General features: G+C 50.9%; 1 protein-coding gene across 10 annotated transcripts in view; it reads left to right on the plus strand.

The window, feature by feature from the left end:
* LOC142256902 (CMP-N-acetylneuraminate-beta-galactosamide-alpha-2,3-sialyltransferase 4-like) overlaps positions 1-16,316 on the plus strand; it is a 165,250-nt gene extending 148,934 nt beyond the window's left edge. For all 10 annotated transcript variants that reach the window (XM_075328881.1, XM_075328885.1, XM_075328884.1 and 7 more), the window contains 2 exons: positions 13,649-13,792; positions 14,782-16,316. In XM_075328881.1, the coding sequence (XP_075184996.1) occupies positions 13,649-13,792; positions 14,782-14,868 (231 nt within the window). In that variant the 3' untranslated portion in view covers positions 14,869-16,316. The remainder of the gene's footprint in view (positions 1-13,648; positions 13,793-14,781) is intronic.
* Positions 16,317-21,634: the final 5,318 nt, after the last annotated feature.

The raw sequence follows: 21,634 nt of genomic DNA on the forward strand, positions 1-21,634 counted from the left end.
AGGCTCATTGCGGGCTGTAGTGTGGTGGCAGTGCAGGGTCATTGCGGGCTGTAGTGTGGTGGCAGTGCAGGGTCATTGCGGGCTGTAGTGTGGTGGCAGTGCAGGGTCATTGCGGGCTGTAGTGCGGTGGCAGTGCAGGGTCATTGCGGGCTGTAGTGCAGTGGCAGCGGGGTCATTGCAGGCTGTAGTGCGGTGGCAGCGGGGTCATTGCGGGCTGTAGTGCGGTGGCAGTGCAGGGTCATTGCGGGCTGTAGTGCGGTGGCAGTGCAGGGTCATTGCGGGCTGTAGTGCGGTGGCAGTGCAGGGTCATTGCGGGCTGTAGTGTGGTGGCAGCGGGGTCATTGCAGGCTGTAGTGCGGTGGCAGCGGGGTCATTGCAGGCTGTAGTGCGGTGGCAGTGCAGGCTCATTGCGGGCTGTAGTGCGGTGGCAGCGGGGTCATTGCAGGCTGTAGTGCGGTGGCAGTGCAGGCTCATTGCGGGCTGTAGTGCGGTGGCAGCGGGGTCATTGCGGGCTGTAGTGTGGTGGCAGCGGGGTCATTGCGGGCTGTAGTGTGGTGGCAGTGGGGTCATTGCGGGCTGTAGTGCGGTGGCAGCGGGGTCATTGCAGGCTGTAGTGCGGTGGCAGTGCAGGCTCATTGCAGGCTGTAGTGCGGTGGCAGCGGGGTCATTGCGGGCTGTAGTGCGGTGGCAGCGGGGTCATTACGGGCTGTAGTGTGGTGGCAGCGGGGTCATTGCGGGCTGTAGTGTGGTGGCAGCGGGGTCATTGCGGGCTGTAGTGTGGTGGCAGCGGGGTCATTGCGGGCTGTAGTGCGGTGGCAGCGGGGTCATTGCGGGCTGTAGTGCGGTGGCAGCGGGGTCATTGCGGGCTGTAGTGTGGTGGCAGCGGGGTCATTGCGGGCTGTAGTGCGGTGGCAGCGGGGTCATTGCGGGCTGTAGTGCGGTGGCAGTGCAGGCTCATTGCGGGCTGTAGTGTGGTGGCAGTGCAGGGTCATTGCGGGCTGTAGTGCGGTGGCAGTGCAGGGTCATTGCGGGCTGTAGTGTGGTGGCAGCGGGGTCATTGCAGGCTGTAGTGCGGTGGCAGCGGGGTCATTGCAGGCTGTAGTGCGGTGGCAGTGCAGGCTCATTGCGGGCTGTAGTGCGGTGGCAGCGGGGTCATTGCGGGCTGTAGTGTGGTGGCAGCGGGGTCATTGCGGGCTGTAGTGTGGTGGCAGTGGGGTCATTGCGGGCTGTAGTGCGGTGGCAGCGGGGTCATTGCGGGCTGTAGTGCGGTGGCAGCGGGGTCATTGCGGGCTGTAGTGTGGTGGCAGCGGGGTCATTGCGGGCTGTAGTGCGGTGGCAGCGGGGTCATTGCGGGCTGTAGTGCGGTGGCAGTGCAGGCTCATTGCGGGCTGTAGTGCGGTGGCAGCGGGGTCATTGCAGGCTGTAGTGTGGTGGCAGTGTGGGGTCATTGTGGGGTGTAGTGCGGTGGCAGCGGGGTCATTGCGGGCTGTAGTGTAGTGGCAGCGGGGTCATTGCGGGCTGTAGTGTGGTGGCAGTGCAGGGTCATTGCGGGCTGTAGTGCGGTGGCAGTGCAGGGTCATTGCGGGCTGTAGTGCGGTGGCAGCGGGGTCATTGCAGGCTGTAGTGCGGTGGCAGCGGGGTCATTGCGGGCTGTAGTGCGGTGGCAGCGGGGTCATTGTGGGGTGTAGTGCGGTGGCAGCGGGGTCATTGCGGGCTGTAGTGCGGTGGCAGCGGGGTCATTGCGGGCTGTAGTGCGGTGGCAGCGGGGTCATTGCAGGCTGTAGTCCGGTGGCAGCGGGGTCATTGCGGGCTGTAGTGCGGTGGCAGCGGGGTCATTGCGGGCTGTAGTGCGGTGGCAGCGGGGTCATTGCGGGCTGTAGTGTGGTGGCAGTGCAGGGTCATTGCGGGCTGTAGTGTGGTGGCAGTGCAGGGTCATTGCGGGCTGTAGTGCGGTGGCAGCGGGGTCATTGTGGGGTGTAGTGCTGTGGCAGCGGGGTCATTGCGGGCTGTAGTGCGGTGGCAGCGGGGTCATTGCGGGCTGTAGTGCGGTGGCAGCGGGGTCATTGCGGGCTGTAGTGCGGTGGCAGTGCAGGGTCATTGCGGGCTGTAGTGTGGTGGCAGCGGGGTCATTGCGGGCTGTAGTGCAGTGGCAGTGCAAAGTCATTGCAGGCTGTAGTGCGGTGGCAGTGCAGGGTCATTGCGGGCTGTAGTGCGGTGGCAGTGCAGGCTCATTGCGGGCTGTAGTGTGGTGGCAGTGCAGGGTCATTGCGGGCTGTAGTGCGGTGGCAGTGCAGGGTCATTGCAGGCTGTAGTGCGGTGGCAGTGCAGGGTTATTGCAGGCTGTAGTGCGGTGGCAGCGGGGTCATTGTGGGGTGTAGTGCTGTGGCAGCGGGGTCATTGCGGGCTGTAGTGCGGTGGCAGCGGGGTCATTGCGGGCTGTAGTGCGGTGGCAGCGGGGTCATTGCGGGCTGTAGTGCGGTGGCAGCGGGGTCATTGTGGGGTGTAGTGCTGTGGCAGCGGGGTCATTGCGGGCTGTAGTGCGGTGGCAGCGGGGTCATTGCGGGCTGTAGTGCGGTGGCAGCGGGGTCATTGCGGGCTGTAGTGCGGTGGCAGCGCAGGCTCATTGCGGGCTGTAGTGCGGTGGCAGCGGGGTCATTGCGGGCTGTAGTGCGGTGGCAGCGGGGTCATTGCGGGCTGTAGTGCGGTGGCAGCGGGGTCATTGCGGGCTGTAGTGCGGTGGCAGCGGGGTCATTGCGGGCTGTAGTGCGGTGGCAGCGGGGTCATTGCGGGCTGTAGTGCGGTGGCAGCGGGGTCATTGCGGGCTGTAGTGCGGTGGCAGCGGGGTCATTGCAGGCTGTAGTGCGGTGGCAGCGGGGTCATTGCGGGCTGTAGTGCGGTGGCAGCGGGGTCATTGCGGGCTGTAGTGCGGTGGCAGCGGGGTCATTGCGGGCTGTAGTGTGGTGGCAGTGCAGGGTCATTGCGGGCTGTAGTGTGGTGGCAGTGCAGGGTCATTGCGGGCTGTAGTGCGGTGGCAGCGGGGTCATTGTGGGGTGTAGTGCTGTGGCAGCGGGGTCATTGTGGGCTGTAGTGCGGTGGCAGCGGGGTCATTGCGGGCTGTAGTGCGGTGGCAGCGGGGTCATTGTGGGGTGTAGTGCTGTGGCAGCGGGGTCATTGCGGGCTGTAGTGCGGTGGCAGCGGGGTCATTGCGGGCTGTAGTGCGGTGGCAGCGGGGTCATTGCGGGCTGTAGTGCGGTGGCAGCGCAGGGTTATTACTCAATCACCTCCCCTTTTCCTTCATCATTTTCATCCTATGATTAAATTATTTATTTTTGTTACAATAGCTTTTGTTAGTTTTGCACGTTATGCTCCTTGTCCTCCTCTTTTGGTAACGTTCATGGAGGGATCAGCACTCTCGGACCCTGCGGGTCATTTCTTAGCATGGCATTGCTGGTGCATTTAGTCATATGATAACAGGATAGTGTAGGGGACAGATTGATCCACTAGTGATCGTTCTGTGCCCGTGTTCCTCATCCTATGTAAAAAGGCTGGAAACCAGCGCCAGCGACTTCAGTCACAGTCGATTAAAGTCATGAACTCAGTCTGTGTAAATGCAACTAAAATGTTTCTGTGTGATGGGACAATTTTAGTATTTGGGGTCCCACTTTAAACTTTGCTCAGGGCCCCACTTTGACAAATCTACAGGGCCAGGTTTAGACAGTGACTATATAGGAGAGGTTCATGTGAACATATTGGTGACACTGAGCATGGATCGATATCTCTGTAGTAAATTCACCACTCATGCAGGGAACACACAATCTACTCAGATTACAGCTGCTAAATGCTGCGCCCAGCTCCCCTAGAGGCGATGGCCGTGACTCTATCTAGTGCAGCTGCTGCAGCGTGTACATTATACACTGCTGATATCTGCTCCAGTACTTGACGACTAAAGGGGGCTTTACACGCTGCGACATCGCTAATGCGAACTCGTTGGGGTCACGGAATTGGTGACGCACATCCGGCCGCATTAGCGATGTCGTTGCGTGTGACACCTATGAGCGATTTTGCATCGTCGCAAAAACGTGCAAAATCGCTCATCGGTGACATGGGGGTCCATTCTCAAATATCGTTACTTCAGCAGCACACATCGCTCCGTGTGACACCGCAGGAACGAGGAAGCTCTCCTTACCTGCCTCCCGGCCACAATGCGGAAGGAAGGAGGTGGGCGGGATGTTACGTCCCGCTCATCTCCGCCCCTCCGCTTCTATTGAGCGGTGGTTCAGTGACGCTGCTTTGACGCTAAACGAACCGCCCCCTTAGAAAGGAGGCGGTTCGCCGGTCACAGCGATGTCTCCGGGCAGGTAAGTATGAGTGACGGGTCTGGGCGATGTTGTGTGGCACGGGCAGCAATTTGCCCGTGTCGCACAACAGATGGGGGCGGGTACCCACGCTAGCGATATCTGGACCGATATCGCAGCGTGTAAAGCAGCCTTAACTCTTTGTGCTTGGGTTTTGAGAGAGGACAGAGGCGTCTAGAGGAAGGATAAAGAAGGAGTACAGAGGAGTCTAGAGGAAGGATAAGGAAGGAGGACAGAGGCGTCTAGAGGAAGGATAAGGAAGGAGGACAGAGGAGTCTAGAGGAAGAATAAGGAAGGAGGACAGAGGAGTCTAGAGGAAGGATAAGGAAGGAGGACAGAGGAGTCTAGAGGAAGGATAAGGAAGGAGGACAGAGGAGTCTAGAGGAAGGATAAAGAAGGAGTACAGAGGAGTCTAGAGGAAGGATAAGGAAGGAGGACAGAGGAGTCTAGAGGAAGGATAAGGAAGGAGGACAGAGGAGTCTAGAGGAAGGATAAGGAAGGAGGACAGAGGCGTCTAGAGGAAGGATAAAGAAGGAGTACAGAGGAGTCTAGAGGAAGGATAAGGAAGGAGGACAGAGGCGTCTAGAGGAAGGATAAGGAAGGAGGACAGAGGCGTCTAGAGGAAGGATAAAGAAGGAGGACAGAGGAGTCTAGAGGAAGAATAAGGAAGGAGGACAGAGGAGTCTGGAGGAAGGATAAGGAAGGAGGACAGAGGAGTCTAGAGGAAGGATAAGGAAGGAGGACAGAGGAGTCTAGAGGAAGGATAAAGAAGGAGTACAGAGGAGTCTAGAGGAAGGATAAGGAAGGAGGACAGAGGAGTCTAGAGGAAGGATAAGGAAGGAGGACAGAGGAGTCTAGAGGAAGGATAAGGAAGGAGGACAGAGGCGTCTAGAGGAAGGATAAAGAAGGAGTACAGAGGAGTCTAGAGGAAGGATAAGGAAGGAGGACAGAGGCGTCTAGAGGAAGGATAAGGAAGGAGGACAGAGGCGTCTAGAGGAAGGATAAAGAAGGAGGACAGAGGAGTCTAGAGGAAGAATAAGGAAGGAGGACAGAGGAGTCTGGAGGAAGGATAAGGAAGGAGGACAGAGGAGTCTGGAGGAAGGATAAGGAAGGAGGACAGAGGAGTCTAGAGGAAGAATAAGGAAGGAGGACAGAGGAGTCTAGAGGAAGGATAAGGAAGGAGGACAGAGGAGTCTAGAGGAAGGATAAGGAAGGAGGACAGAGGCGTCTAGAGGAAGGATAAAGAAGGAGTACAGAGGAGTCTAGAGGAAGGATAAGGAAGGAGGACAGAGGCGTCTAGAGGAAGGATAAGGAAGGAGGACAGAGGCGTCTAGAGGAAGGATAAGGAAGGAGGACAGAGGAGTCTGGAGGAAGGATAAGGAAGGAGGACAGAGGCGTCTAGAGGAAGGATAAGGAAGGAGGACAGAGGAGTCTGGAGGAAGGATAAGGAAGGAGGACAGAGGCGTCTAGAGGAAGGATAAGGAAGGAGGACAGAGGAGTCTGGAGAAAGGATAAGGAAGGAGGACAGAGGAGTCTAGAGGAAGGATAAGGAAGGAGGACAGAGGCGTCTAGAGGAAGGATAAAGAAGGAGTACAGAGGCGTCTAGAGGAAGGATAAGGAAGGAGGACAGAGGCGTCTAGAGGAAGGATAAGGAAGGAGGACAGAGGCGTCTAGAGGAAGGATAAGGAAGGAGGACAGAGGCGTCTAGAGGAAGGATAAGGAAGGAGGACAGAGGCGTCTAGAGGAAGGATAAAGAAGGAGTACAGAGGCGTCTAGAGGAAGGATAAGGAAGGAGGACAGAGGCGTCTAGAGGAAGGATAAAGAAGGAGTACAGAGGAGTCTAGAGGAAGGATACGGAAGGAGGACAGAGGCGTCTAGAGGAAGGATAAGGAAGGAGGACAGAGGAGTCTGGAGGAAGGATAAGGAAGGAGGACAGAGGAGTCTAGAGGAAGGATAAGGAAGGAGGACAGAGGCGTCTAGAGGAAGGATAAAGAAGGAGTACAGAGGCGTCTAGAGGAAGGATAAGGAAGGAGGACAGAGGCGTCTAGAGGAAGGATAAGGAAGGAGGACAGAGGCGTCTAGAGGAAGGATAAGGAAGGAGGACAGAGGCGTCTAGAGGAAGGATAAGGAAGGAGGACAGAGGCGTCTAGAGGAAGGATAAGGAAGGAGGACAGAGGAGTCTAGAGGAAGGATAAGGAAGGAGGACAGAGGAGTCTGGAGGAAGGATAAGGAAGGAGGACAGAGGAGTCTAGAGGAAGGATAAGGAAGGAGGACAGAGGAGTCTGGAGGAAGGATAAGGAAGGAGGACAGAGGAGTCTAGAGGAGGGATAAGGAAGGAGGACAGAGGCGTCTAGAGGAAGGATAAGGAAGGAGGACAGAGGAGTCTAGAGGAAGGATAAGGAAGGATGACAGAGGAGTCTAGAGGAAGGATAAGGAAGGAGGACAGAGGAGTCTAGAGGAAGGATAAGGAAGGAGGACAAAAGGAGTCTAGAGGAAGGATAAGGAAGGAGGACAGGAGTCTAGAAAAAGGATAAGGAAGGAGGACAAAGGAGTCTAGAGGAAGGATAAGAAAGGAGGACAGAGGAGTCTAGAGGAAGGATAAGAAAGGAGGACAGAGGAGTCTAGAGGAAGGTTAAGGAAGGAGGACAGAGGAGTCTAGAGGAAGGATAAGGAAGGAGGACAGAGGAGTCTAGAGGAAGGATAAGGAAGGAGGACAAAGGAGTCTAGAGGAAGGATAAGGAAGGAGGACAGGAGTCTAGAGAAAGGATAAGGAAGGAGGACAGAGAAGTCTAGAGGAAGGATAAGGAAGGAGGACAGAGGAGTCTAGAGGAAGGATAAGGAAGGAGGACAGAGGAGTCTAGAGGAAGGATAAGGAAGGAGGACAGAGGAGTCTAGAGGAAGGATAAGGAAGGAGGACAAAGGAGTCTAGAGGAAGGATAAGGAAGGAGGACAGAGGAGTCTAGAGGAAGGAGGACAGAGGAGTCTGGAGGAAGGATAAGGAAGGAGGACAGAGGCGTCTAGAGGAAAGATAAAGAAGGAGTACAGAGGAGTCTAGAGGAAGGACAAGGAAGGAGGACAGAGGCGTCTAGAGGAAGGATAAGGAAGGAGGACAGAGGCGTCTAGAGGAAGGATAAGGAAGGAGGACAGAGGCGTCTAGAGGAAGGATAAGGAAGGAGGACAGATGAGTCTGGAGGAAGGATAAGGAAGGAGGACAGAGGCGTCTAGAGGAAGGAGGACAGAGGCGTCTAGAGGAAGGATAAGGAAGGAGGACAGAGGCGTCTAGAGGAAGGATAAGGAAGGAGGACAGAGGCGTCTAGAGGAAGGATAAGGAAGGAGGACAGATGAGTCTGGAGGAAGGATAAGGAAGGAGGACAGAGGAGTCTGGAGGAAGGATAAGGAAGGAGGACAGAGGCGTCTAGAGGAAGGATAAAGGAGTACAGAGGAGTCTAGAGGAAGGATAAGGAAGGAGGACAGAGGCGTCTAGAGGAAGGAGGACAGAGGCGTCTAGAGGAAGGATAAGGAAGGAGGACAGAGGCGTCTAGAGGAAGGATAAGGAAGGAGGACAGAGGCGTCTAGAGGAAGGATAAGGAAGGAGGACAGAGGCGTCTAGAGGAAGGATAAGGAAGGAGGACAGAGGAGTCTGGAGGAAGGATAAGGAAGGAGGACAGAGGAGTCTAGAGGAGGGATAAGGAAGGAGGACAGAGGAGTCTAGAGGAAGGATAAGGAAGGAGGACAGATGAGTCTGGAGGAAGGATAAGGAAGGAGGACAGAGGAGTCTAGAGGAAGGATAAGGAAGGAGGACAGAGGAGTCTGGAGGAAGGATAAGGAAGGAGGACAGAGGCGTCTAGAGGAAGGATAAAGAAGGAGTACAGAGGAGACTAGAGAAAGGATAAGGAAGGAGGACAGAGGCGTCTAGAGGAAGGAGGACAGAGGCGTCTAGAGGAGGGATAAGGAAGGAGGACAGAGGAGTCTAGAGGAAGGAAAAGGAAGGGGGACAGAGGAGTCTAGAGGAAGGATAAGGAAGGAGGACAGAGGAGTCTAGAGGAAGGATAAGGAAGGAGGACAAAGGAGTCTAGAGGAAGGATAAGGAAGGAGGACAGGAGTCTAGAAAAAGGATAAGGAAGGAGGACAAAGGAGTCTAGAGGAAGGATAAGAAAGGAGGACAGAGGAGTCTAGAGGAAGGATAAGGAAGGAGGACAGAGGAGTCTAGAGGAAGGATAAGGAAGGAGGACAGAGAAGTCTAGAGGAAGGATAAGGAAGGAGGACAGAGGAGTCTAGAGGAAGGATAAGGAAGGAGGACAGAGGAGTCTAGAGGAAGGATAAGGAAGGAGGACAGAGGAGTCTAGAGGAAGGATAAGGAAGGAGGACAGAGGAGTCTAGAGGAAGTATAAGGAAAGAGGACAGAGGAGTCTAGAGGAAGGATAAGGAAGGAGGACAAAGGAGTCTAGAGGAAGGATAAGGAAGGAGGACAGAGGAGTCTAGAGGAAGGATAAGGAAGGAGGACAGAGGAGTCTAGAGGAAGGATAAGGAAGGAGGACAAAGGAGTCTAGAGGACGGATAAGGAAGGAGGACAGAGGAGTCTAGAGGAAGGATGACAGAGGAGTCTAGAGGAAGGATAAGGAAGGAGGACAGAGGAGTCTAGAGGAAGGAGAAGGAAGGAGGACAAAGGAGTCTAGAGGAAGGATAAGGAAGGAGGACAGAGGAGTCTAGAGGAAGGATAAAAAAGGAGGACAGAGGAGTCTAGAGGAAGGATAAAGAAGGAGGACAGAGGAGTCTAGAGGAAGGATAAGGATGGAGGACAAAGGAGTCTAGAGGAAGGATAAGGAAGGAGGACAGAGGAGTCTAGAGGAAGGATAAGGAAGGAGGACAAAGGAGTCTAGAGGAAGGATAAGGAAGGAGGAAAGAGGAGTCTAGAGGAAGGATAAGGAAGGAGGACAGAGGAGTCTAGAGGAAGGATAAGGAAGGAGGACAGAGGAGTCTAGAGGAAGGATAAGGAAGGAGGACAGAGGCGTCTAGAGGAAGGATAAAGAAGGAGTACAGAGGAGTCTAGAGGAAGGATAAGGAAGGAGGACAGAGGCGTCTAGAGGAAGGATAAGGAAGGAGGACAGAGGCGTCTAGAGGAAGGATAAGGAAGGAGGACAGAGGAGTCTGGAGGAAGGATAAGGAAGGAGGACAGAGGAGTCTAGAGGAAGAATAAGGAAGGAGGACAGAGGAGTCTAGAGGAAGGATAAGGAAGGAGGACAGATGAGTCTGGAGGAAGGATAAGGAAGGAGGACAGAGGAGTCTAGAGGAAGGATAAGGAAGGAGGACAGAGGAGTCTGGAGGAAGGATAAGGAAGGAGGACAGAGGCGTCTAGAGGAAGGATAAAGAAGGAGTACAGAGGAGACTAGAGGAAGGATAAGGAAGGAGGACAGAGGCGTCTAGAGGAAGGAGGACAGAGGCGTCTAGAGGAGGGATAAGGAAGGAGGACAGAGGAGTCTAGAGGAAGGAAAAGGAAGGGGGACAGAGGAGTCTAGAGGAAGGATAAGGAAGGAGGACAGAGGAGTCTAGAGGAAGGATAAGGAAGGAGGACAAAGGAGTCTAGAGGAAGGATAAGGAAGGAGGACAGAGGAGTCTAGAGGAAGAATAAGGAAGGAGGACAGAGGAGTCTAGAGGAAGGATAAGGAAGGAGGACAGAGGAGTCTAGAGGAAGGATAAGGAAGGAGGACAGAGGCGTCTAGAGGAAGGATAAAGAAGGAGTACAGAGGAGTCTAGAGGAAGGATAAGAAAGGAGGACAGAGGAGTCTAGAGGAAGGATAAGGAAGGAGGACAGAGGAGTCTAGAGGAAGGATAAGGAAGGAGGACAGAGAAGTCTAGAGGAAGGATAAGGAAGGAGGACAGAGGAGTCTAGAGGAAGGATAAGGAAGGAGGACAGAGGAGTCTAGAGGAAGGATAAGGAAGGAGGACAGAGGAGTCTAGAGGAAGGATAAGGAAGGAGGACAAAGGAGTCTAGAGGAAGGATAAGGAAGGAGGACAGAGGAGTCTAGAGGAAGGATAAGGAAAGAGGACAGAGGAGTCTAGAGGAAGGATAAGGAAGGAGGACAAAGGAGTCTAGAGGAAGGATAAGGAAGGAGGACAGAGGAGTCTAGAGGAAGGATAAGGAAGGAGGACAGAGGAGTCTAGAGGAAGGATAAGGAAGGAGGACAAAGGAGTCTAGAGGACGGATAAGGAAGGAGGACAGAGGAGTCTAGAGGAAGGAGAAGGAAGGAGGACAAAGGAGTCTAGAGGAAGGATAAGGAAGGAGGACAGAGGAGTCTAGAGGAAGGATAAAAAAGGAGGACAGAGGAGTCTAGAGGAAGGATAAGGAAGGAGGACAGAGGAGTCTAGAGGAAGGATAAGGATGGAGGACAAAGGAGTCTAGAGGAAGGATAAGGAAGGAGGACAGAGGAGTCTAGAGGAAGGATAAGGAAGGAGGACAAAGGAGTCTAGAGGAAGGATAAGGAAGGAGGAAAGAGGAGTCTAGAGGAAGGATAAGGAAGGAGGACAGAGGAGTCTAGAGGAAGGATAAGGAAGGAGGACAGAGGAGTCTAGAGGAAAGATAAAGAAGGAGGACAGAGGAGTCTAGAGGAAGGATAAGGTTATATGCGCACGCTGCAGTTTTTTCTGCACACAAACTGCAACCAAAACTGCCCCTTGTCACAAAGAGCCTGGAAATGTAAAAAAATGCTTGTAATGATGGTGCGTTTTTGCCGCCATTTTACTGTTTTTGTTAATGCGTTTTTTAAAGGAGAAACAAAATATTATAGGATCAGATAATTGATAGATAATAAGAAAGAACATATAGAATAGATGGAAAGCTGTTTGTTTTTTTTTTTAAATTTTTTTGGGTAAAAAAAAATGATGTGGAGTGCCCCCAGTTTTCATATCCAGCACAGGAACAGCAGCAGCTGCAGCTGTGACGGATCTGTCACCTTGGCTGGTTATGTAAAATAGAGGGGATCCCACATTTTTTTTAATTTTTATTTTTTTTTTTTAAAAAATGATGTGGGGTCCCCTCACCCAATTATTCTAAAACCAGCCAAGGTACAACACACAACTGGGGCTGGGGGCTGATATTATTAGGGTGGGAAGGGCCATCATTATTTGACTCTTTGCAGCCTAACAATAGCAGCCCACAACTGCCCCAGAAGCGGTGCATCCATAAGATGCGCCAATCCTGGTGCTGGACCCAGCTCTTTACCGATGCCCTGGTGCGGTGGCAATCGGGGTAATAGGGAGTTAATGGCAGCCCTCAGCTGCCACAAAGTCGTAGATTAGTGATGGCAGTTGTCTGTGAGACCTCGCCCCTATCACTAAACTGTAGTGAAAGTAAATAAACACAAACCCACCAAAAATAATTTATTTTGATTAAAATAAAAAGCCCCTTCTTTCACCACTTTATTAATCCCCAAACACCCCTGCAGGTGCGAAGTAATCCACACAAGGTCCCACGGCGATTCAGCTCTGCTACATCCCTGTCCTGGCACAGCAAGCGTCATAGAGGTGGAGGACTCCAGCTGTGACTGCAAATTATCCAAGTGACATCACCGTTGATCACGAGGCTCACTTCAGTCACTCGGGTGATTTGCTGTCACGGGTGGAGGACTCCAGCTGTGGCTGCAGCTAACCTGAGTGACGTCACTGCTGGGGTTAATAAAGTCGTGAAAGAGTGGGCTTTTTTTGTCTTTTATTTCAAATAAATTTTTGGGGGATTTTTTGGGTGTTTGTGTTTATTTATTTTCACTTACAGGTTAGTGATGGGGGCAGGGTCTCAGACACCTTCTATTACTAATCTAGTACATGGGGTGCCATTGACTCCTTATTACCCCAATTGCCACTGCACCAGGGCAACTGGAAAAGCCGGGTCCAGCGCAAGAATTGGTGCATCTACTGGATGCTGCAATTCCGGGCGGCTGCTGGCTGATATTTTTAGGCTGGGGAGAGCCTAATAACCATAGGCTTCCCCAGCCTGAGAATACCAGCCCCCAGCTGTGGGGCTCTATCTTGGCTGGGTATCAAAATTGTGGGAACTGCACACAGTTATTTTTAAACTATTTATATATTTTACTGTACAATATAGATCCGCCCACCGCCGTCTATGATTGGTTGTAGTCAGACAGCTGTCACTCAGCGTCTGACTGCAACCAATCACAGACACCGGTTGTCCGGGGAAGCAGTAAATATGTTTGAGCATAATGATCAGCCGGGAAGAAGAGTGAGAGGCAGCGGGAGCAGTGTGACAGCCGCGCCGGTGATCGGTGAGTATGAAGTGTAGTCTGGAGGAGAAGGGAGGTATATATATATATATATATATATATATTATATATTATATATTATATATATTATATATATAATAGGAATATGTACGCCCTCCTCCTCAGTGTGTGATATATATATGGATATAGATATATATATATACATACACACTGTATATAGTAATATGGCCGCCCCTCTCCTCAATGTGAGATATATATATATATATATATATATATAGCACCGCTCTTTACTTGCTGCTATAAGCTCCCTCCATGGAGTCTCAGACATTGCTCAGAGAGAGGAACGTTCTCCATGTAAGAAGGGACACAAGTTCTCAGGAGGCTTTAGGTCTGGAGAGGATGGGGCCAGTAGTGATCCAGCCTCGGCACGTCCATCAGCTCCATTAGGAGTTGCTCTCATCTCATCACTCTATAAAACCTGTGAACAATCCATCTGCAAATATTGTTTGGACCAGTCCCGCCACTTCCACTTCGGTGTCTTGCTCAGTGGTGGTTGAGCTTAACCTCCTCACCTTGGCCGTGTCTCTGAGCACTGAACTCCTTGTACTTCGGTGTCTTGCTCAGTGGTGGTTGGGTTCACCCTCCTCAACCTTGGCCGTGTCTCTGGGCACTGAACACCTTGCACTTCTGTCTTGCTCAGTGGTGGTCAGGCTTAGCCTCCTCACCTCGGCCATGTCTCTGAGCACTGAACACGGTGTCTTGCTCAGTGGTGGTTGGGCTCAGCCTCCTCACTTCGGCCGTGTCTCTGAGCGCTGAACACCTTGTACCTCTGTGTCTTGCTCAGTGGTGATGGTCAGCCATCTCACCCCCGCCATGTTTCTGAGCACTTATTTGTGGTTTTAATCTCGTCTTGTTTCCGTCCAGCAAAATAACTGTATTTGTAGCCAGTGCTGCTAGGAAATGTCCTGTGACCACTTCCACCCTAGCTGATTGGCTGATGCCGTTCACAGAGGATAGTCTGTGACTACAAGGATCTTACATCAGTCTTCTCTTTTCCAGAAACCCACGACGGGCATGCTGGCCATCACCTTCGCCCTGCACTTCTGTGACCTGGTGGACATCGCTGGGTTTGGGTATCCCGCCTTGTCCAATAAGAAGCAGCCGATTCATTACTATGAGAAGGTGACGCTGAAATCCATGGCGGTGAGTGCGGGTGGAATAGGAACGGAAGGAAAGCTCCAGGCTATGTGCCGATACAGAACGCTCTGTACAATTTCAACATTTCTGATTGCTGTCAGTGAGTGGAAACCTGCGTGATTCCATCTTCAGAGAATCATGCACTGATGGTCGGGTGTGATCATTGCAGGTTTACAGCCTCCAGGAAAGCAAGCAGAGGTATTGAAAATGGTGGATTACAGAAACAAAATACATTTGGAAGCTGCAAAACATTTAACTGAGCAGTGATCGCAAAGTGCTCCTGAAGCTCGCAATGCAAGGGTCCTGAGCATGCGGACCCCCGCCACATCCATCTGTAGATTAGGGACACATGTGGTGCTACTGCCCAGAGGAGGAGACGCAACGTATCTACAATGCAGAGCTATTGTCCGCTGGTGTCAGAATATAGTCTCCTCCTCTGCCAGTCCTGCGAAACCCCTATAATATATCCCAGATTAGATAACACGGTTCAGCACATCATACCACACAGGATGGGATTAGATACACGGATCAGCAGATCGTACCACACAGGATGGGATTAGATACATGGATCAGCAGACAGTATTACACAGGATGGGATTAGATACACGGATCAGCAGATCGTACCACACAGGATGGGATTAGATACACGGATCAGCAGACAGTATTACACAGGATAGTATTAGATACACGGCTCAGCAGATCGTACCACACAGGATGGGATTAGATACATGGATCAGCAGACAGTATTACACAGGATAGTATTAGATACACGGATCAGCAGATCGTACCACACAGGATGGGATTAGATACACGGATCAGCAGACAGTATTACACAGGATAGTATTAGATACATAGCTCTGCAGATCGTACCACACAGGATGGGATTAGATACACGGCTCAGCAGGCAGGATCCAATACAGCAGATAGTATCACACATGGTGGGCTTAGATACAGTGACCTGCAGTCTGATGTTACACCTCGTTCTTCTTCCCCAGGTTTCCGGACATAACATCACAGTAGAAGCCATTGCAATAAGGAACCTTCTCCAGCAGCAGCTCATCCACAACCTGACCTACTTCTGAGGGTCCTGGATATGTCAGTGCCCCCCGTGCTGGGCGGACAGTATGTGGACACATTGCCCTGGCAGACCTGCAGTGGCACGGTGCGGAGCGGCTGGCACCACGCGGAGCGGCTGGCACGGTGCTTCACGCTCTGCAGCGGACGCTCGCTTTCGGGTGATGGACGTGTGATACTCGCTGAAGTGTTGACTAAACTCTTAATTTAAATTTTTTAGAGATATTTTTTTTTATTCTAAAAGGGACAGAATCGTATAATATTTATTTAGACTTTGGCGCCATTGATGCCGTGACATGAGGATGATGGCAGATTATGTCCGTCTCGCTCTGGGATTTTGGGGCTACTTTGCCATCTCGGATCTTCCACTTTTTTTTTTTTTGTTTTCACATTTCATGATTAATATTTGTAGAATTTGTGACTTTTCCTGATGGAGATGATTGATGGAGCCGCTGGAGAACGGGGCAGGACCCCGACCTGTGTGCCAATGCTCTCGACTCCTGGGTAACAATGTTCAGATGTGGAGGACGTTTTCTCTCGTTGCACAGAACGCGGGGGTCTTTGACGTCTCCCTAAATAATATGCTGCTGCTTTTATGTTTAACCCTTTGTCTGTCTCCTTGTGGTAGAACTGGAAGAGAAGTCCATATTGGTTGGTCCTTGCATCCATGTCCGGGGCCCCAGCACTCCCAGTGCCTTGATTTAGCAGTCATTTTCTTCTAAGCCCTCGTGTGATTATTCGGGATCAGCGCTGCCTCCGAGCCTCGTTATAAATTCTATATACACACCATTAGGGATCATATCCACTGGTCACCCCCAGAGCTGCATTCTGAATTCTTCTGGCTTCCGCTCAGCACTTGGCTCTCTGCAGTCACTGCCTGCTCAGGATTTGCTCTGTCCTTATAGTGATCCTGACTTACATCACATCTACCTATTCACATTCAGGGCTGCTGTATATGATGTATAGCACGGAGTATGCTGTGCAGAATGCAATGCAGCAGAGCGCAGCTCTGGATGATAAGATGCTGCATTATATGTAATAAGCATGTGGCGGTGTACAGCCCCCGCTGCTGCGCTAATCACATAATCACCCTACTGCTCACATGATTGGTATAAGGCTGCCCAGGACCGTGGGGACTTGTCCTGGACTCCAGCATTGGAATGTTCTGGGGCTTTAATCTCCCCAGCAGAGAAGCTAAGTGACCCGCGGCCGTCCCTGGTTCCTCCACATTCCGGCCCTTGCCCATCATCCGGTCAGCTCTATGGTACACGTGTCCCTGTAGTTACCGTTCCCCTCCTGGTCAGGTTCTGCCACATTTTGCACATGATAATTATGTTTTGGGGGAGACTTCTCTTTCTTTTCTACCAATCTTTTATGTTTTTTTTTTTTTTTTAACTCCATAATGAAAAAAAGGCAAAAAATGAAAAATGTAAAAATAAAAAAACAAAACAGAAAATTGTTCCAGTCTTTGACCCATCTGATGCCAACTGCACCCAGGATTGCTTCTCCTGTGAGGATGACTGGATTAGGGGTACTTGTGTTTTGCTCCCCACCCATGCTGCACCTACTGTACGTGGCTGCATCCACACGCATTGGCCACAGAAGCCGCATCAGCCGGAGCCGCTGGAGTCTTTACCTTTCCGGGTTCCAGCAACATGAAGTGATTGTGCAGAAAAGCAGTGAAATTGTGCAGCGGCTCACGGCTGATGGGATTATGGGCTGCAGCCTCGGTGCTAATCGCATTAAAACGGAGCTGTGTCAGCGCAGAACGACTGATCAAACCACATCCAGGCGCTCGGTGCCAAATAGTACAGCGCAGCGGCCTATGTGCTTGGTTTCCATCCATTTCCGACCTATGGTTCTAGGATGGGGGATAGATGGAAAACATAATGCACATGATGCTGCCAGGGTCTGGACTAGGATTGCACAGTATTTTGTGCAGACACAAGTCACTTCAAGAAAAAAAATCATTGTTCTTGGCAGCACATTGTCCTCTGTGCCGCCGAGGTCATCAGCAGCCTGTGTGCACAAAACAGGACTAAAAGGACGATGACCGCCGAACAGCTCACACATCGCCAATCAGTGGCGGCTCTACTGCTGTACATGCCGCTATCATCGGACTCGTTTGCACACTTGCTTGGTTTCTGGAGGTGTGGCAGCAGGATGATTGCGCCCTTCACCCGATTCTGCAGACTTCCTTGTCACCCTCGTGTTTGTTATTTTATGGCTCAGATTTATCTCTGGATTATGGCGCTTCCGGGTGGTAATCATCTTCTGAATGTTATTTTTCTCCATTGTTACTGTTTGTCTAAGCAGCCGCCCTGGTTTATGACTGGGGATCGCACGTCCCATATATACAGGAGCTGCGTATATCTGATGTCAGAATCGCTCCACTTATAAGGGGAAGGGTCAGATATTCAGCACCCAGGCCGCATGAAAATAACATCTGAAACTAAAGGGATTGTGCCTAATACTGCATCTCTGCCCCATAGAAGTGAATGACGTTGAGCTGCAGTACCACACACCAACATCGGACAGGGGAGGCGCTGTTATGGAAAGAAAGCAGTGGGGTTTCTCTAATCCTGGACAACCCAGTATTGCATTAGTCCTAACCGCTCCGTACAGCGGCGGGGTCCTCGTCACAGGCCATGATGTTTACACCAAATGTCTGACCCCTCGGTCATGAGTCCGCACACGTTTCTTGCGGGATTTGCTGCAGATTTCATCTATGCAGACGTACGTCCCTGCGCTCATGTCGGTTTCCCGCGGTCTCAGTTGCACCTAGATGTTCCCGTTTAGGACTTGTTCACACATCAGGTTTTGCTGTAGATTTCATTTATTTCCAATGCAGTGAGTGAAATCTGCAGAGAATCCATCTGTGCTCCATTTTATAACCTTCGCCCAATGTGTGGATGTTACAGCTGGACCGTGATACACTGTGGATTGTCCACTCACAAATCTGCACTGTGTGACCAAACCTTAAGGCCGTGTTCACATGATGCAATTGGGCTGGGTTTCTCCCCACTATTCTCTGTAATTGCTGTAAAACGGTTGCATTTATTCCACAAGTTTGAAACATCATTGTAAAAAAACTGCATAGTTGCAGTGTGTGAACATGTCCTAACGCTGCGGTCCTGCAGCAATGGTGCAGCAGTCAGACCACGTCTGTGCCAGGCAGGTACATGCGGAGATGCCACACATTTGGGGCAGGATCACATATAGGCCTCGTGCGCACTAGGTGTTTTTGCTGCGTTTTTAACCGCGTTTTTGTGCTGAAAACGCAGTGACATTGCTTCCCCAGCAATGTCTATGGGTTTTCATAAGTGCTGTCCGCACACAGCCTTTTTTTGTAGCTGCGTTTTTGTGGTGACCACAAAAACGCAGCATGTCAATTATTTCTGCGTTTTTCACTGCGTTTTACACCCATTGAGTTCAATGAGATGTTCAACAACGCAATGAAAAACGCATATAGCTGCGCTTCTATGACTAAAAACGCAGCTATAAACGCAAGGGGTGGGTACTAAAGTGACGTGTACAGGAAGAGGATTCCTTCTGTTGGTAAACACAGAAGCGTGAATCCTCCCGGTACCGTCACCGCCGCTTCCACAACCCGCCCGGTGCCATATCAGCTCCCGTGCAGCGTCATGTCTGGGCGGGATGTGGAGGCAGCGGCGAAAACAAAAGTGAACAGTAGAAAAAAAAATGTCATGCTCACCTGTCTGCAGGGTCCCGGTGCCATGTCCGCTCCCAGCTCCTCTGCCGGTACCGCCGCTCTGGCTGTGTGCTCTCAGGCAAGTACGAAGCCTGCAGGACCTGGCGATGGATCACCTGATGCAGTCACCTGACGCATCAGCTGATTGTAATTCTCGCGGTGTCGCCGGCTTTTTCGCGCCCGACCGGCTATCAGCTGATCCTGCCATCAGGAGACTTCATCAGCTGATTACCGGCAGCTCCTGCAGCGATGGGACAGGATCAGACTCTCATCCGATCGCTCCAGGAGCTGCCGGTAATCAGCACATAAGTATTTATTTATTTATTTTTTTTTCTACTGATGCATCAGCTGATTGTATAATCGGCTTTTATACAATCAGCTGCTGTGTCATGTGAGTCACATCCTGGAACCTGACACATCATCTGATCGCTTTGCCTTCCAGCAAACCGATCAGATGATATTGGATCCTGATTGGACGGCGCGGGACCCTTGACCCAGGATTACTGCGGAGGGGACTTTTTTATTTCAATAAAGATGGAGTCACTAATTGTGTTGTGTTTTATTTCTAATAAAAATATTTTTCTGTGTGTTGTGTTTTTTTTTTTTATCATTACTAGAAATTCATGGTGGCCATGTCTAATATTGGCGTAACACCATGAATTTCGGGCTTAGGGCCAGCTGATAATATACAGCTAGCCCTAACCCCATTATTACCCAGCGAGCCACCATCACCAGGGCAGCTGGAAGAGTTGGATACAGCGCCAGAAGATGGCGCTTCTATGAAAGCGCCATTTTCCTGCCGTGGCTGCGGACTGCAATTCGCAGCGGGGGTCCCAGAAAGCTTGGGCACGCTGCACTGCGGATTCTAATCCCCAGCTGCCTAGTTGTACCTGGCTGGACTCAAAAAGTGGGCGAAGCCTATGTCATTTTTTTTTTAATTATTTCTTGAAATTCATGAAATAAAAAAAAAAAAAGGGCTTCCCTATATTTTTGATTCCCAGACGGGTACAGACAGGCAGCTAGGGGTTGGGGGCAGCCTGTACCTGCCTGCTGTACCTGGCTAGCATACAAAAATATAGCGAAGCCCATGTCATTTTTTTTTTCTTTTTGGGCAAAAAACTCCTGCACACAGTCCTGGATGGAGGATGCTGAGCCTTTTAGTTCTGCAGCTGCTGTCTGTTCTCCTGCCGACACTAGTTCTGCAGCGGTCTGCTCTCCTGCATACAATGAAGAAAATATTGAAGAAGGAAATGACATCAGACCTTTTTTTTTTCATCAACAATCTTTAATGGCATTGTGCACTGATTAAAAATGCAGTGAGCAAAAATGCAGCAAAAAACGCACCAAATCGCAGTAAAAACGCATGCGTTTTTGCCACGTTTTTTTAGCCGTGGGTGCGTTTTTTGAGACAAAAACGCACATAAATCGCAGCGTGAAACAAAAAAGCCTAGTGCGCACATACCCATACTCGGTCAGTGTCATCTGTTGGAAAAAAACAAACCGCGCTCGGATCGATAATATTCATTGGGGCTCTTCACACGAACAATTTGTTTTTCAAGGACCAAATGTGCCATGAAAAAAAGTTCCATGTGTGCATTGGTCGAGTCTCGCCCATTCTGACTTATGGAACAATCCAAATATCTTCGTGCAATGTTTCCATTTGTCACAATTTTTGAAAATTGTGCAAATCCATGTAAAACGCACCTGACAGCAACGTCTGCAATGTGTGACATGCCAGCCCTGTGACCCTGGTAGTGGGGGCTTCATACTTATCCATAGGTAGTCTGCTTGTTGGTTCCAGCTCCTCGGCTGCACATTGTGCCACGGCCAGGGACGCCATCAGGGGCTGGAGCCGAATACAAATGAAGAGCCCAACACTTTCTGCTTTTGCCCATGAGCTGCCATGGTTTCACTTTGGTGGAAAGACTGGCCCCATTGCAAGGTCTCCATGTACCAAAGTAAACTTATAGGGGCCATGATCCTGCCAGCCCCCTTCCCTCCTCCAGCTGATGTTACATGCCCTCATAGTGAAGTGTAGGGGCTGGCTGGTGCAGGTGAGCTCACTGAGTAGTCTCCTTCCTCACAAGAGATTAATGAGTTAACTCCCATTCCCCGCTTCTGTTGCCTGGGAACTTCATGGTGGCAGCCCAGTAGTTGGACAAATGGGAGGTGGCAGAGAGTGCAGGACTTGTGCCCCATCTCCAGCCATAATGTACGAGACCATTACTTTCCCTATAGATTCACACAACAGTATAAAAAAAAAAACAAAAAACAAAAACCAGTACGATTTTCATCCAGAAAAGTGGCCGATGTTTTTCTCACTTGTCACCTGTGCACAATCATCTGATTTCAGAGTCACATCGCAGCATGTTGTCATTATTTTCACAGAAGATTCTGTTATCAGCGCTGCGGCATTAATAACCCGGCTCCGGGCGCAGTCTGACATGTCCGATTTATAAAGGCATGTGAACGAGCCCTAAATCTACTGTACGTAATGGCTGACAGTAGAGGCTGCCTTCACACATTTACTAGTTAATTTGCTCTTTGGAATAATAAAAATACAACGTATCGGTGCAGGAATGGAAAGGTCTCCTGTTTGCCTCCTTTTCATGCTGGATTTGTTACAAACGGCCAACGTCTAGATGTGAACGAAGACTTATACAGCTAATGATGGAGACATCGTTAGCTTCACATCCAGACGTTGGCTGTTTGTAACAAATCCAGCATTAAGAGAAAAACGATGTTTGCACTTGTAACAGATCATCTGTAGAGTTCCGGAAATGTGCAGTTAGTAAAGCACAGATCGGATAACAGACGACAATGCGTTATCATCTGTTTCCTATAGGCTTCAATGTTAAAAGAAAAGCTCAGGTTCCGCGCATTCCTGCCTCGCTTCAGTCTGACGGCACAGCGAGCAAACCGCCTGTGTCTCCTCATCAGCACGTAGAGCTGGCTTTGGTGTGCTCAGTCCGCCGGCGCAGTGGGCAGTAGCAGCCGACGCACTGGCTATGGGCTGGCCGCTGTGCTTTTGATCGCCTGCTCTTCCTCTGAACTGGGCAGTC

This window comes from Anomaloglossus baeobatrachus, chromosome 11 (genome assembly GCF_048569485.1).
Source record: "Anomaloglossus baeobatrachus isolate aAnoBae1 chromosome 11, aAnoBae1.hap1, whole genome shotgun sequence".
NCBI classification, from domain to species: domain Eukaryota; kingdom Metazoa; phylum Chordata; class Amphibia; order Anura; family Aromobatidae; genus Anomaloglossus; species Anomaloglossus baeobatrachus.